Genomic DNA, 14,973 nt, shown 5'->3' with positions numbered 1-14,973 from the left:
GAAAAGGGAAGGAAGAAGCTGTAGAGATCAGAATCTCAGAGATTTTTGGGTCAAATAAGCTGCTCCAGAAGGAAAAAGGGCAAAAGTACAGTGACAAGCAGGACAGAAAGACTTTTGAGACAAAGAACTGCAAAAAGAGCTTAAGGAGTGAAGGATGAACAAGTGTGAGGAAAAACACAGAAAAGAAGGCTCCTGCTTTCTGCACAGGGGAGCTTTGGAGGAAAGTGTCAACTTTGCTGCTCAGACCAGAAACAGAAGTGCTGTGCTCTCCTTAGGACGTGTGCTATGACCTTTATCTGGTGTATTTGAGGAAGGAAACACACAGTTCCATACAGCACCAGATGAACATCCACCTGGGGGCCAAAGTGATGCTTTATGGAAAGAGAAAGGATATTGTTCTATCAAACAGTGTAAGGAACCATTTTCAGATCTATAATACAATTCTGCTATCAGAAGGATGATCTCCCTATGGTACAAATTCAGGAGTAAGTACCATGTGATGCACTATAACCATGGAAACCACTGTTTTATTCAACTAAAGACTAAACAATTGCTTTTTTATGCTGAGGGCTGCTACTGCATCTAATGTTAACTGCACAAAATTCTTAGAGCCTTGTATTTTCAAACAGATTTCTCCTCTTCAAAAGACTTGTAGAATATATCAACTCTCTGTCATTTAAACAAATGCTCTTCCAAATGGACTATTTGGAATGAGTCAATGATTTGACCATTTAGAAAGATTGATTTAATTATAAAGGCCATTAAACTCCATGCTAGGGAAGAAAAATGAATATTTTACAACAGAAAAATCTATAGGAGTATAATGATGTGGAAGACCTTGTAGTGAATCATTTTTTATAACTGTGCTCAGAGAATACTGGGCAAAAACTTAGGATGTCAAGGGCAGGGATATGTCCCATAAGCCATACATTGAGTGTTTATTCACTACTACATGGAGTTTACCAACAGCAGTAAATTCTTTGGGTGAGATTTATCCTTACTAACACTGGAAATTTTTAAACTAAAAATGTGTAACTCAGCAGGTCACACAGACTCCTTTTATAGCTCATGGAAGAGGAACAGAAGTTTCTTTACATCCTACACACAAGGCATCTAGATAAGACACCTGGATGAGTGGCATCACTGAAGCCTAATTCTCATGGAGGGGATGCTGCTGCCTCCCATCAGCTCCAGGATATGCCTTGAACCCAACCAAAGTCTGCACTCAGGATGCCCTAATTGAGTAAGGAGCATTCAGTACACCAACAATCTAACATTCCCTCTAAAGCTTTGAAAACCACTTTTACCTCATATGTTGATGATTTATGGCCCATTCAAGACCCTTGTTTTGCTTTATGCTCACGATGTCACTCCTCTGCTCCAGAGTTACCTGCCTTCCATAAGCTCTTCCAGAGTTAGAACATTCCTGCATCTCCTAGAGCAAGGAGTTTGCATAGAAAGGTAAACACATGCATTTCCAACACACACACACAACTCTCCTTTGTGGAAGAAAGCCTTTAGATGCCAATGAAATCAATGAGGCTACCTTGGTTCACACCACCTGCTGAGCTGGGTCTTCGTTTCCATTATGTCGCTACACGCGCTCCTCTGGCGAAGGACCTATGATGAATTTGTACACAGCACCAATGTCACGACATATAAATGCCCCTTTTCTCCTTCCTTCCCACTTCTCCCAGCTGCTGCTGCCACTGTCACTAAGCAAAAAAGCACCTTAGAAGGCTGAAGTGGTGAGATGTCACTGCCAGCAGCACTGAAGAGATGTTGGCTGAAGGCACAAAGATGTCTTATCACTTATGGACTAAAGCACAAACAAGAAATCTGAACTGTGTTTGATCAGAAGAGGGGGGAAAAAGTCTTTTTGTATTTCCAAAATAAGAATTTATTGAAGAAAAAGCTGGAGCTTAAAAAACAAAAGATTTTTAGGTAACCTTTTAAAAACCAGCTAAGATGAAAAGACACAGGCTTAAGCTGTGCCAGGGGAGGTCTAGGTGGTCATTAGAAAGAATTTCTTCACAAAAAGGGCTATCAGACATTGAAGTGAACTGCCCAGGGACGTGGTGCAGTCACATCCCTGGGGGTGTTTAAGGAAAGCCTGGACTTGACTCAGTGCCATGGTCTGGATCACAGGTGGTGTTGGGTCATAGGCTGGACTCAATCTCAGAAGTATTTTCCAACCTAGTTGATTCTGTGATTCTGTGTAAAACCAAAAGGTCTTCTGAAGAAGATGTGAGAGAAGGAAAGATGAAAGTTGATTAATTAGTGTCCTGCCAGCAGGAACTATGTTACAGAAGGTAAGTGAAGCTTTTATCCTGTGAAGGAGAAGATAATAAATTGAGTATCACAGTGGAAGAAAATAAGAATTTATGCTGGAGTGGGAAATTACAGTAGCCTTACAATTATTAGCACTGGATTACAGCATAGGTTGGTTGATTAAATAGATTTTACAACTGGTAAGTAATAAATCTCACTGTAATGAAAATGTGGGGTTCTGAAGATCATCATTAACCATACGATAGCTTTACACGACAGAATCACTGCGTACTTCTGAATGGGAAAATCAGCCACATAAATCCTCTATTTGATTTCCACTTTAAAAAACCCTATAAATGCAAATATTCTGTAGCTATATACTGCCATTTATAACACTTTACTCAAGGTTGTATTGACATTGCTATTCTTCAGCTTTATTCTCCAAGACACACGTCTCAGCAGCACTTGAAAGCCTGCAAGTTCTGCACAGTGTGCATTCTAGGACTCATTCACCTTCATCCAAGAAACCCCTGACCACGCAGAAAATAATTTCTCTATCCTCCTAAGCACCCAACATGCACAGCAAAGTGTGTTCTCACATAGCACACACGTTTGCAGTGCTGAGCCAGGTGGTGACACCTTTCCCTTACCTGGTTGCAAACATTGCTCTCAAGGATGAGAAGGTTGCTGCATCTTCCTTCAGAGCCTTTAGTTCGTTCCGTAGCTTGGTCATGGTCTCAGTCACCATTGCTTTTTCATTTTCATATTTGTTCTTCAAATTGGCCAGTGCCACTTCAGCTGTCTGAAAACAAAAACAAGGATATGTCCTTATGAGACAAAGATCTGAGAACAGCTAAAATCCCATGCCTGATTTTGGGTTTGATGTCCTTCATTCACAAGTAAAAGAAATTAAACCTGATCTTCACTGGACTGCACAGTTTAACTTCTTCTTTTAAGTTGTACTCCATGAAAGCAGGAAAAGGAGAAAGCAGCTGAAAGGACAAAGCCCATTTCAATGGCAACTGGCAACAACTCAGCACCTCAAGTATCTCTGCAAAAAGATACAGCTCTATGTGGAGGGCTCAGGCAAGGGAGTAAAGTTACTACAGGAGCTGCTGCCACCTTGTTTGAGCTGCAATAAACACCCAAGTGTGTCCCCTGGCACTTTGCAAACAGGACACAGAGCACATGAGGCTCAGCCTCTGCAGCCAAGTTGTGAATCACCGTGTTTGGCCTCAAGCCTCCTGCTGGCTGAGGCTTTCCTTGGGCACAGGGATGGCCAGGATCTGGCAGCTTGATTTATGCCTGAAAACTGGCAATGTTCACTGCTGTGCAAACCAGCATTATTTCAGCAGTTTTAACCACTAAAAAAAAAAGTGTAAATTACAGTTTTCATTTAACAGGAAAGCAAAGCTTTGTATTTGTCCCATTCCTAAATTTTTGCTGCTCCCTTCTTTCTGTTTTCAATTTCATCCATTAAATGCCTTTAATTTACTATTGTACTGTTTTTAATAGTTACATTTGTCTTATATCTGCAAGACTTGAACATTCTGCATTACTTATGAATTTAGTATAATTTTGAATTTATTCAAAATATATAGTTTTATAGAGGCTTTATACCTGCTGCTGCTTGAGACATTTAAAAATATTGCCTTTGAATGAAATGAAGAAAAATTTGCTTCCTTTTACATTTATTTAGAGGGTGTTATGGTTGTTTTTTGCACTTCATTTAGTGCATAATATGTTGCAGCAATTCATACAGGCAATCAATTTCCTCTGTTGATCTTATGGGCTCTTGAGCCAGCACCACGGGAGAGAAGGTTAGAAGAACATTAGGTTGGAGCAACTAGCAAGAGAACAGGACAAAAGATGGTAATGACCAACCAGCTGGAAACCTATTTCAAACCCAGTTTTCCAAAACTCAATACATTTCTCACTAACGATGTCTCTTAACAAAAGGGCACATTAGAATCTCCTATAAATTACAACTTTATTCACTTGTGTCTTGTTAAATAACAATGTTAAAATAATTAATTTTTAAATTGCATTACTCACCAATAATATTTTCTTCCTTTCACACCAATTTACAATAAGAGAGCAGATTTTTAAAGGGCAGTAGTAACCACCTATCATTTTAAATAGATGTGTTTTTCCAATCCAGATTTGAAATCATCAGCAATACATGTTAAAATTATCAATCACTTAGGGATCTATTTAAATCAATTCTGCTTTTTTCAGCCTTGCTGATATATGCTTTGGTGCAGTGTAGAATGGTGGACACCAGCTTATGTCTTGGCAGGATAAAGCAGAAATAATCAGCTTTTTATCTGTTTTCAGTTGTGACCAAAATGTGCACTCATAAATTACATTAATTTACACATCACTGAAACTGTGCACAATGATCAGACAGACCATGATCCCCATGATTTAGTTTGGATGTCAGGGTAAGTTAATGGATGTGCAACACTAAAGGATGAAATATAGTTTACTTGGTGAATAAAAGTAACAGAGGAAGGAAGGACTGAGTCAAATCTTCAAACATTTTTTTCTTCCTAATAAAGTTTCCTATAAAACAACATAGAAAAAACAAAGCATAAGTTTCAAATCCTATGGGAAATACTTCATGTCTCTCCTTGCACCAGCCAAGCTGCTGAGGATCTCCCTCCTGAAAATCTCCTAAGTGAAGAACAAATGGGAAATGGGCACAAGGACTCTGCTAGAGAAGCAAATTAAATAAACAAAAAAAACCCCAAAAAAACAAACGAAAAAAACTATAAGAAAAAAGTGGATTTAGTTGCAAAAGAAAGAAGGGGAGCACAAGCTGAGGAAGCTTCTCTTGGAAATTTGGGGAGCCTGAAGAGACAGGAAAATTGCCTGAATTCTGAGAACACTCTGAAGGCTGAATGTGTAATGGAGAGGGAGACAGGGGCAGAAGAGGAACTCAGCCTCCATCTATCAGAGTGCCTGGTCACCTCAGCTGGACTGTCACACTGTGCCAAACTAACAGGGACAAAATGAACTGAAGACACAGCTTCAAGTTACTCCTCCTCCAGTGCCAGCTCTTGTTGAAATTATTTCTATTTGTTCTCTATCTCAGTCAATCCCCAAAATTGTACCCATATGCCTGGTTATGCCCAGTGCCAGTTCCATAGCATAACCTAGATTTTGGTAATCTAGAATAGTGTATACAGAGCATTCTCTGAAAGGAAGGATGGGACAAATAAAAGCCTTCATTTCCAAGTAGTGGGAGCCACAATGAAGCAGGTGCCAGGACCTGGCAATTTTAAAGCTGCAGTTAAAGGAAAAAAATTGAATCAGAAAATCAGAGAATTTTTTCCACATAAAAATACAATCTCACAACACGCAAGTAGATGGGAGCACAAGAAAAAAGATGAAAACACAGAAAAAATGCATGACTATTCTTCAGTGAAGTAAATAATCCAATAAGACACCAGAGGTGCTCATGACACTGTCTTGTCAGACCAGTCATGCTGAGGAACTGGGCAAGCGAAGCACCCAGGCTCCCAGCCAGGCACCTGCAGACATGGGATTGAGACTGATGGCTCACTGTGCATTTACTGTGGAGCAGAAGTCACCTGGAATTGATGGCTCACTGTGCATTTACTGTGGAGAAGAAGTCACCTGGAATTGACAGCAATGCCAGGAGGGAGCAGAGAGCTCCAAGGCCTGGACTCCAGCAGGGTGTGAAATATCAGTGAGGAAATGAGAGCTGGGGACACGAGTAGCTCAGGTCCCCAGCCCCAAAGCCCAGCCCTGGAGGTGAATAGGCTGAGGTCAGCACACACCTGAGCCCAGGACCTCAAGCACTGGCACAACTAACAGTTCTTTTCCACCTTCCTCTGTATCCTTACAGAAGAGAGGTTTGCCTAAACTCAGCCCAAAGATTGCCATCTTCATCCTGAAATCTGTGAACAAACCTCATTTTCTAAGACAGCTTTGTATCCCATTTACTTTTTATCAGCAGTGTGAGAAGCAGCCCATTTAAAATAATTGTTAATAAATACTAAATAATCCTACACTGGTAAGATTTTTATGTCACACAAAAAGCAGAAAACTAGCCTGTATTTTTAGAGCAGAAGTTGTACCTTGACTTTTCATCAAGCCTCTCTTTCACAGCAGAAATTCTCCTGTGTTCTGTCCATATAGTATCAGCATTAGTTTATAGATAAAATTTTGTATGTCTGGGTTATCAAGGTATTTTTTCTGAAAGACTTTCATGGGTATTTCAGTCATGGAAGCTGCAGACACTACAGTTAATAGCTAATGCAGACATGAAGGTCTTGCTGACTCAATTCTGCCTCATTGAACTATTTACCTATGAAAACAACTGATCAGCTTTCCATCAGAACTTCAGGGTATTAAATTTCCCTCATAGGCAGCTTTGCTTTCTGATTAGAAATCAAAATCAAACCCATTATTGAACCAGTCCCAAAAATTACGGCATCATTAATTTGATTTCACTTTCCCATTTATGCTACTTGTTAATGTTTATTCCACCAATCAGGTGCAGACACAGTAATTTGGGCTATGAACAAATGGATACATAAATCAAGAAAAGGTAAGCAAGCAAGCCAGCAAGATCTACGTGCCTTGCTTTCTTGAGCTATTGATTTAATGATCCATTTTCATGGACTTAAGTTTGCATTTTCTTACACCAAACCTTGCTCTCTTTTTCCTGCAAGAGCTTTGTGAAAATAAAATAATACTTATAAATAATATTTATTAATAAAATAAAAATGCTTATATGCAAATACTACTGACCAACACTACATAGCAACTGTGCTTCCCTAGTTAAGGATGATTTTTCACTTAAGAACAGTCCAAAAGACCAGACCTAAGGAAGGGAAAAGAATCCCCAGTCTTTTGCTGCTTAGAAACTTACTCTTTTGAAGGGGAGGACCTCAAAAGAATAAATCTTAACTCCTGATTTTTTGAACATGAATCAAAACATGAATTTGGGTTCTGGGATACACCCACCACTTGAGGCTGGCACATAATGAACAACTCTTCCCCTCTCCAACATTAAATTTCTCCTTATCTTTACATTATTGTCTTTTAGCTCGAAAGTTTGAGGAAGCTGATATCAGGCTTGCATGGACAAGTATTGCAAATTTCTGTACCAAGTTTTACAGTTACCAATATCTATGCTGCTAGCTAATAAATAAAAGATTAGTTAATAGCAGCTCCTTAGTCAGTTAATCTATCTTTTCCATTTCAGTGAGCATGCCTTAGGATAATGCATTATTTCTGACACCAATAAAAGAGAGAGACTGAGACAGATCTTCTGGTAGCAGCAAAAAATAAATGATAGCTCTATGCTAATGGGAAAAATCTTTAATTTGGAATCACAGAATGTACACCCACATACATCAATTCCATCTAAATTACATTTTAATTACATGTAAAATCTACATATAATTGCTTAGAGCTATTATTTCTTAGCTAGAGATGGTATTTAATTGCTTGACTTAATATTTAACATGTGTTGTATCAGGGAGAAGGGGAAATGCTATAAAAGACTCAATGTATGTTGAAATATTGCTGCAATTTAAAAATCCCCAGTATCCTTTGCAGTTACAGATACAATTTCAAGTTTAATTGATTGGTGTAACTTCAGAATAGTTGACTATTGGGAATTTTAACACTGAAATCCCATCGCTGTCAGCAGCTAACAGAGTGCCAAGCTGTTAACCAGGATTCAAGCCCCCATGTGGTGATCCCTGCACTGTTTTGAGATGGGGAAAGTGCCAGGCAACTTAGAATGAAACCACTGCCACTGCAGCCTTCTGCACTCAGATTTAATTCTGAGCAAAAGGAAATGCATCAAAATAAATAAAACTATTTGCGTGTTTAAATTTAGATTTTTTTACAGTGTTTTCAAACCTGGAATCTAATGGATGCCAAGGGCTTGGGAGGTATACTATGCAAAGAAAAATTGACAGCACTCTTGAAAAACATAGCAATGAGATGGATTTCTTATCAAGATGGATTTAATATCAAGTACTACAATTTTTGGCTTCTTTTCATTGGTGAAACATCAAAAATAAAGTGGCTGGATGAATTCCTCTTAAAATTTGAAAAAAACCACTCAAAATAATTCCCTGAAGATTTTTATTTTCCTAAATAGAAGAGTATACCACTGACAGCCTCTTCATGGGTTTTCTATTTTGTTTTCCAACCAACAGTTTGTGATAATACCAGCAACATGCCTGGGCTGGTCCCTGCTTACACCTCTGGCGGTCCCTGCCTACACCTCTGATGAGTGAATGGTGGGTGCTGAGAAAAGCAGAACTGAAGTGTTTAAAGAAGAGACTGGGAGGGGAGGGAAGGATGGTGTGCCCTTGCTGTGACTGAGTGAGAGGCTAAATAACCTGTGAGTAAAACCTCTCCTCCAAAACACCCCTGTGAAAGCTTGTAAGTGATCTGTATAAATAACTGACTTTCCTGAGTGCTTTAGGAGCCCCTTACCTGCTTGTTGGCCTTCAGCACCGCCCTCAAGGTCGCGATCTGCTCTCTCTTTGTACTCAGGAGCGACTTGAGCTTCAGGATCTCCTCCATTAAGGCCTCCTTGTCCTTGTCGATCATGGGCGCCAGCTCGCGGGCCGCGGCCCGCTGGCGCGACAGCTGCAGCGACCGGTCCACAGCCTTCTGCAAGTGCTTGATTTGGTCCCTTATTATGGCATTGAGGTTGTAGATGTTCATAGGCTCCTTGCGGATGTCACTGGTGTCAGAGACGGGGGAGGAAGGAGGGGCTGTGATGACAGGAGAAATGGAAGGTGTTTTTGTGGGGCTCTGCTCCTTGCCGGGCTCTGCGGCCTCCTTCGTCACCTGCTCGGTCGGGGTCCTGGCTTCGACGGGTGATGCCACCCCCCGCCTGGCCAGTCGTGGGGAAAGGAGACCTCGAGGGTCATCGGGCCCCTTGAGGCTCCCGCTGCGGGTGACCCTGCTCTGCCTGTAATAGTCCAACATGACCCTGTTGGGCGTCTCGTTGTTGCACAGGCAGACGTGGTGGTAGAGCTGAGCCAGCTCCTCACTAAACGTCACCAGCTCATCCTGGGCAGTGTTAAGGGTATTGTGGTTTTCGTTTGCTATGCTTGTCATCCTTTGTAACTCCTTCTCCATGTGCACCATTTTTTCCTGGCTTTCCTTGGTCGACTTCTCCAGGCTTGTCACCTGCTCGTCATACGTCTGGATTCTGCTCTCATACTTGGCCTTCTCTTCAGTGTAGTTTTCCACATACTTATTATATTTCTCCTTTAAGGCTTTGATTTCTGCTTTAAGGTCTATCACCTCAGTAACAGCTACTTTGTATTTACATTCCAGGATCTCCAAGCCGTTGATGTCCACCTCGTAGTCGTGCGCCTCCTCGCCGGAATCTCGGCCCTTCTCACAGTCAAGCTCAACCTTCAGCTCCTTGTTGCTCTGCAGGCCCCTCATGGCGTTGACGTGCTCCGTGAGCCTGTGCACACGCTCGTGCTGCTCTGTCAGGGCTCCCTTGGTGTGCTCCAGCTGTGTCTGAGACTCCTGGAGATTGGCCAGGAGAATGGCCTTCTCCCTCTCCACCTGCAACAGAGTCACAGTGAGAAACCCAGGATCTCATCCCACCCATGCTGAGCACCAAACCCATGCAGTCCCGGTCACCTCTTCTACCCCACCACTGCCTGCAGCTTGAGGGCTTCTGAGAGCCTTTAGCCATGTACACCTAAACCCCAAAATTAATTTATAGAGCACCTCTCTGTAACTCTCAGAGGTTTAGGAAGTTCCAAGCTCTGTTACAACTTCCAATACCATTAGATCACAATTTTATATTTTGCCCACTGAAGAATTACCAAGTGCCCAAGCACTGTCTCATCAGCTAGAGTGATGATACAGGATTTATTAGGACATATGTTCCCTGAACACAGAAACTGCATCACTGTCAGCTCTAAGACATTTCTCAATAGAGCTTGAATTTATATTTCCCTTTAACAGTTCTACCAATCTTTCACAATATTCATTTATATCTTTGAACTGCTGCACACTTTCATTAAGGCAAATGCAGTAAAAAACTAGCTGTGTACATTTCCACAGATTGAATAACCAATCTTGTGGAAATGTAGCACAGATCACACAGTTAACACCGAGCACAGGCAACTCCCAGGACTGTCCATCCCCAGCACTTATCTGTAACCAAAATCCATCTGTTTAAATTCAAGCCAGAAAATGTAGGACTTGTAGTGTAACTAACAACCCACGGGTTGTGACCTAGTAAGTTTCTTACCAAATATCCACATAGAAAATTGGACACTGAACAACAGAAGACATCATGAAGGACACCTCTAGAAGTTTTAATGCACAGCAATGTTAAAGCAAGTGAACAACACAAACTTACAAGTTTGATCTGCTCAGGTATTTGCTACTCATCATAACACCCCTGAAAGACTTCCAAGTTTAAAGTGTAATGCTCCAACTTTTTCCTGTTCTGAGGAGTTAATTGGGAAGCAGAGGAATAGAGATAAGATCCTTCTTCTTGTCCTGAATTCTACAATAAGACCCTGATCCTACCAGGTTTACTGATCTTCTCTCCCCCTGTTGCAGTATCTCAGCACATGCAGTGAAAATGGCACTTCCCTTCATAAGTGCTGCAATTATTAATTCTGAGAATTTAAAGTTTTCAGTTATGAAGAAACCTTAAAAAAAATAAAGCAAACACAAACTTTCCTTTCCTATCAGTAGTATGTGGAAAAGAATCAAATTAGCCACCACAAATCTTAGTAAAGGAAAAGAAAAGCCTTTGAGAAACCAAGAAGGTATTAATATCATCTCACAAAATGTTCTGAGCAGTGCTTCAAACTCTTGTTTTCCTCTTAACCAGGCTTTTGAGCCATGGCTGGTGCTCAGAAGCACTAAGACACTGGAGCACACAGTGATCCCTTGGTTTCACAGACAAGCTCTCAAAACATGGCCTCCACTAGGATCTGCAATCAATTGCAGGCAGAAATGTACAAATAAAAATAGAAGCCATGATAAAACATCTAAAAAAAATCCTACTTTTATTGTATACAGGGGCCTGATGCCTTAAGAATTAAAAAAAGTGCCAAACATAATTATTTTATGATCCAGGAAGAGTTACTCTCTTTAGATATAAGTGTTCCACTTTCGGCACTTCATCAGTGCAGAAGAGGACAGCCAAGAACCACAAGTATTTTGGTATCCTCCTCCATTTTTCATTCCCTCAGTATGTCTACCAACCTCATTGCTGCTTAGCCCCCATATCAGCCCACTCCAGTACATAAAAATCAAAATAGGGTAAACTTCCCTTTCGCCAAGTGCATAATCTTTAAGACAACCATTTTCTACAGATCTCCTGGTCAGGTCTGTCCTGGGACCCTCAGAGACCAACCCAGCAGGAGTCTCTTCACCAGCTTTCCTCTTTTTTTTTCCACCAAGCTGCCTGCCCCAGGTCTGCTTTCCCTAGAAACCTTCAGCTGAACTCCAATTGTGACCACTTGGTATCTCAGGCTTCAGTGTTAGCTACACTGCCCTCTGCAGATGAAGGTATTTATTCCTTCAGGCTGGTACAGTGAGCTATGCAAATGCACAAAAAAACCAGGTTTTTGGCTAATGAAAGGATCTTCTCCCCTTATAGTGAGAAATGGTAGTGATAATAAAGAACCACATATTACACACCAAGGGCAGTTGGATTATTAAAGTCTATGGGTCCACTGTGGGCATGTTCACAACAAAGAAGCCAATTCACTGTATATTGTACCCATGTAAAGATAAATATTTATTTTTAACAATATTTATTATAATAAAGCCTTTCCTTTGAGAAAACACCTGTGTGTTAAAGCAGCACAGTGATTCAGTGCCTGCTTAAATTAATCAGACAGAATTGATCCTGCAGGACTACTGATCTGAGCCATTATACCCTATCAGGAAGAAAAACTATAGCAGAGCTAATTTGGATCTTGATGATAATTTCTCTTCTGAACATAAATGGGTTCTGGAAACACTCATTTTAAACAGAAAGAATTCTTTCCAAAGAAAACATTTTAAACTTTTAAAACCCATATATCAACTTGCACAGCAAGCAAAAGGAAATACACAGATCTCTCAATTTTATTCATTCTGGACCAGCAATAATGGATTAAGCTAATCCCCTTCTGTTTAAAACCATAAATACATGCTCCTACTGCCAAGGGAAAAACCCCAAAGCTCCAGCTCAGTCCTGAGCACACCTTTTGCATATTAATGACTCTGCTGTTCCCAAATGCAGTAATAATATTTCCTGTTCTAGACAGTACTATATTCTTATTTCCACCACAGCAAACTTATGGCAATTCCAGGTATTTTTCAGCCCAGTTGGTGCATTTTTTTGACACTGGAATTGATAGCTGCAGTAAGGATTTTTATCATCTTAAAATGAAAATAAAAGCAATTCAAAAGTAGCTGTCTCCTATTTTGCAATGAATCCTTCTCTTCAGAGATTTCAGCTTGAGGAGATTTCCTTCCCAATTTGCATCTATAGCTTGCAATTATGGAAAGCAATTTAACCATACCCACTCATGTCCTCACCTTTTTCTTTTCCTTTTTTTTCAACAACATCAGAATTTCAGTGAACAATTCCTGGGGGAGACTGGAACAAATTAACAGGAGAACTCATCTCAAGAACCCTGAATCTCAGCTATAGCATATTTGCCACAAAAGTACAAGGCAGCTGAAGAAGTGTGTCAGAAACTGAGCTGCTGGGACTTTTTATTTTTCTGCCTTTTTAAAGAGAATTTTATCTAAGTTTTCCAAATATGATACTGGCCTCAGAAAAAGGGAAAGCACGACCATGGGAAGAAAAGAAGTCCTAGACTTAAAAGATGAGACAAAGAACTTTTTCTCAACTGCACAACAAACAGGAAGGAAGAGCACAAAGCCATGAGCTTTTCTAAGAAAATCTCAGAAAATGAAATTTTTCAGCAGGACATTTGTTACACAGCAGATATATATATGGAACAGGAATAGGTGCAATTAAATCTCTCCAAGGACCAGCACAGCCCATGAAACAGCAGCATTCAAAAGCTGTAGAAAGAATTCTATTTGTCATGCTGTTTCAGTGAAGTCTTCTTTATGAGATAGAGGAGCAAAAACAATCTGCCAGACACCCTTACAAAATGGCAAATCTGAAGTTTACTTTTATCCTAAAAAGGAACCTGATGTCCTATAGCCAAAATAGTTCCCAATATACGATCAGTTCCTTCAGAAACTCTGTCCTAGTGCAGCCCCTTCACAAAAAACAGGAGGCACTCACACCAAATATTGAGATACAGCTGAATGAACACCATATGGCAAAGACACTGCAGAGGAGGGAAAAAATCCAATTTTGCTGATGATTTACCTTTAAAACCTGATTAAGTCTCACATCTACCACACAGAAAACTTTTGGCAGAATTTTTCACATTTAATTTGTATGATCCAAATTTAATTTGTGTGATGTGAACTGATGTAACTCAACAGAGAAGGAGATCACTTTGTAAAACATCAGCATTTGCAGTGACCCTTTGTGGTATCTAAAGGAATCAGGCTTTCACTGAGGTCTAGTGTGTCTTTCTAAACCATGAACCTTTTAACAAGGATGTAAATGCCAAACAGTGATGGCCACCATTGGCACAGATGTGCTGGGGCCCAGCACCAAAAAATGCTACAAGCAAAAATAGTTATAATTTCTTTTACAGGCTCCTAAGTTTGTTCCTAGTGACTGTGAGAAGGCTGCTTCTTTGTTTAAAAGATATAAGTTTTTAACTCAGAGAAGATAAAGACAATTGCAGTATCCTTCAAGCAGAAGTTTGCTAACTCATCATTCGCAGCACTTAATTTAATAAAATCAAGAAAAAGCATACTCAAAGCAACCCTTCTTTTTCAATTTCTAAGCAACTTTCACTCAAAATTTATATTGCATATATTTCATTGTAAATTATGGTTTAAAACAGTGTATTTTGAAGTGTGAACACTTCAAAGTGTTTCTTTTGAAACTGTTTTTTAATTCTTAACACTGTATTTCTGAATCAAATTAGAAGCTGTGTATAATATATATATGTATGCATACATACATATATATGGTACGCATATTCTCTGAACAGAGAGAGACACAATTCTCTCTCCCAGGATTTTTCCTGGGGAAGGCAGTGAGAAGCTCAGAGAAGAAGAGGAAACAATTCTTACCTCTATTTGCTGTTCCTGTTGTTTGGCACATGTGGAATGTGTTATGGAGATTATTTACCAAGAATGATTTGTTAATTGGATTCTGCTGATGGTTGTTTGGATTGATTGGCTAATTATGTCAAAGCTGCATCGTGTCTGTCTGGAGACAGTCACAGGTTTTTCTCTAGTATCTCTTTAGTATAGTAACTCTTTAATATAATATAGTATTAGTGTAATATCATATAGCTTAATAAACAATTGTTCAGCCTTCTGGAGTCAGAGAACATTATTCCCTACATTGGGGTCACCCTGCATCGATACATACATATATAACATATATATACATATACATATACATATATATATATATATGTGTGTATGTGTTACATATATTCATGTATATGTTCTTCCAGGTGCATATATTTACAATATACACTCTGTTCGCTTTAAAATTGGAAGAGTTTAACTGAATTTGTCATGTAAATAAAATCCTGTATTTGAAGCTTTCAC

General features: G+C 39.8%; 1 protein-coding gene across 5 annotated transcripts in view; it reads right to left on the bottom strand.

Annotated features, from left to right (window-relative positions):
• BICD1 (BICD cargo adaptor 1) overlaps positions 1 to 14,973 on the bottom strand; it is a 170,959-nt gene that overhangs the window by 30,162 nt on the left and 125,824 nt on the right. For all 5 annotated transcript variants that reach the window (XM_058021974.1, XM_058021973.1, XM_058021969.1 and 2 more), the window contains exons 5-6: positions 8,761 to 9,855; positions 2,922 to 3,073 (exon numbers count right to left, since the gene is read on the bottom strand). In XM_058021974.1, the coding sequence (XP_057877957.1) occupies positions 2,922 to 3,073; positions 8,761 to 9,855 (1,247 nt within the window). The remainder of the gene's footprint in view (positions 1 to 2,921; positions 3,074 to 8,760; positions 9,856 to 14,973) is intronic.

The sequence above is a fragment of the Melospiza georgiana genome, chromosome 4 (assembly GCF_028018845.1).
Source record: "Melospiza georgiana isolate bMelGeo1 chromosome 4, bMelGeo1.pri, whole genome shotgun sequence".
NCBI lineage: Eukaryota > Metazoa > Chordata > Aves > Passeriformes > Passerellidae > Melospiza > Melospiza georgiana.
The sequence above is the reverse complement of the archived record's forward strand: the minus strand, read 5'-3'. Positions and strand labels throughout refer to the sequence as shown.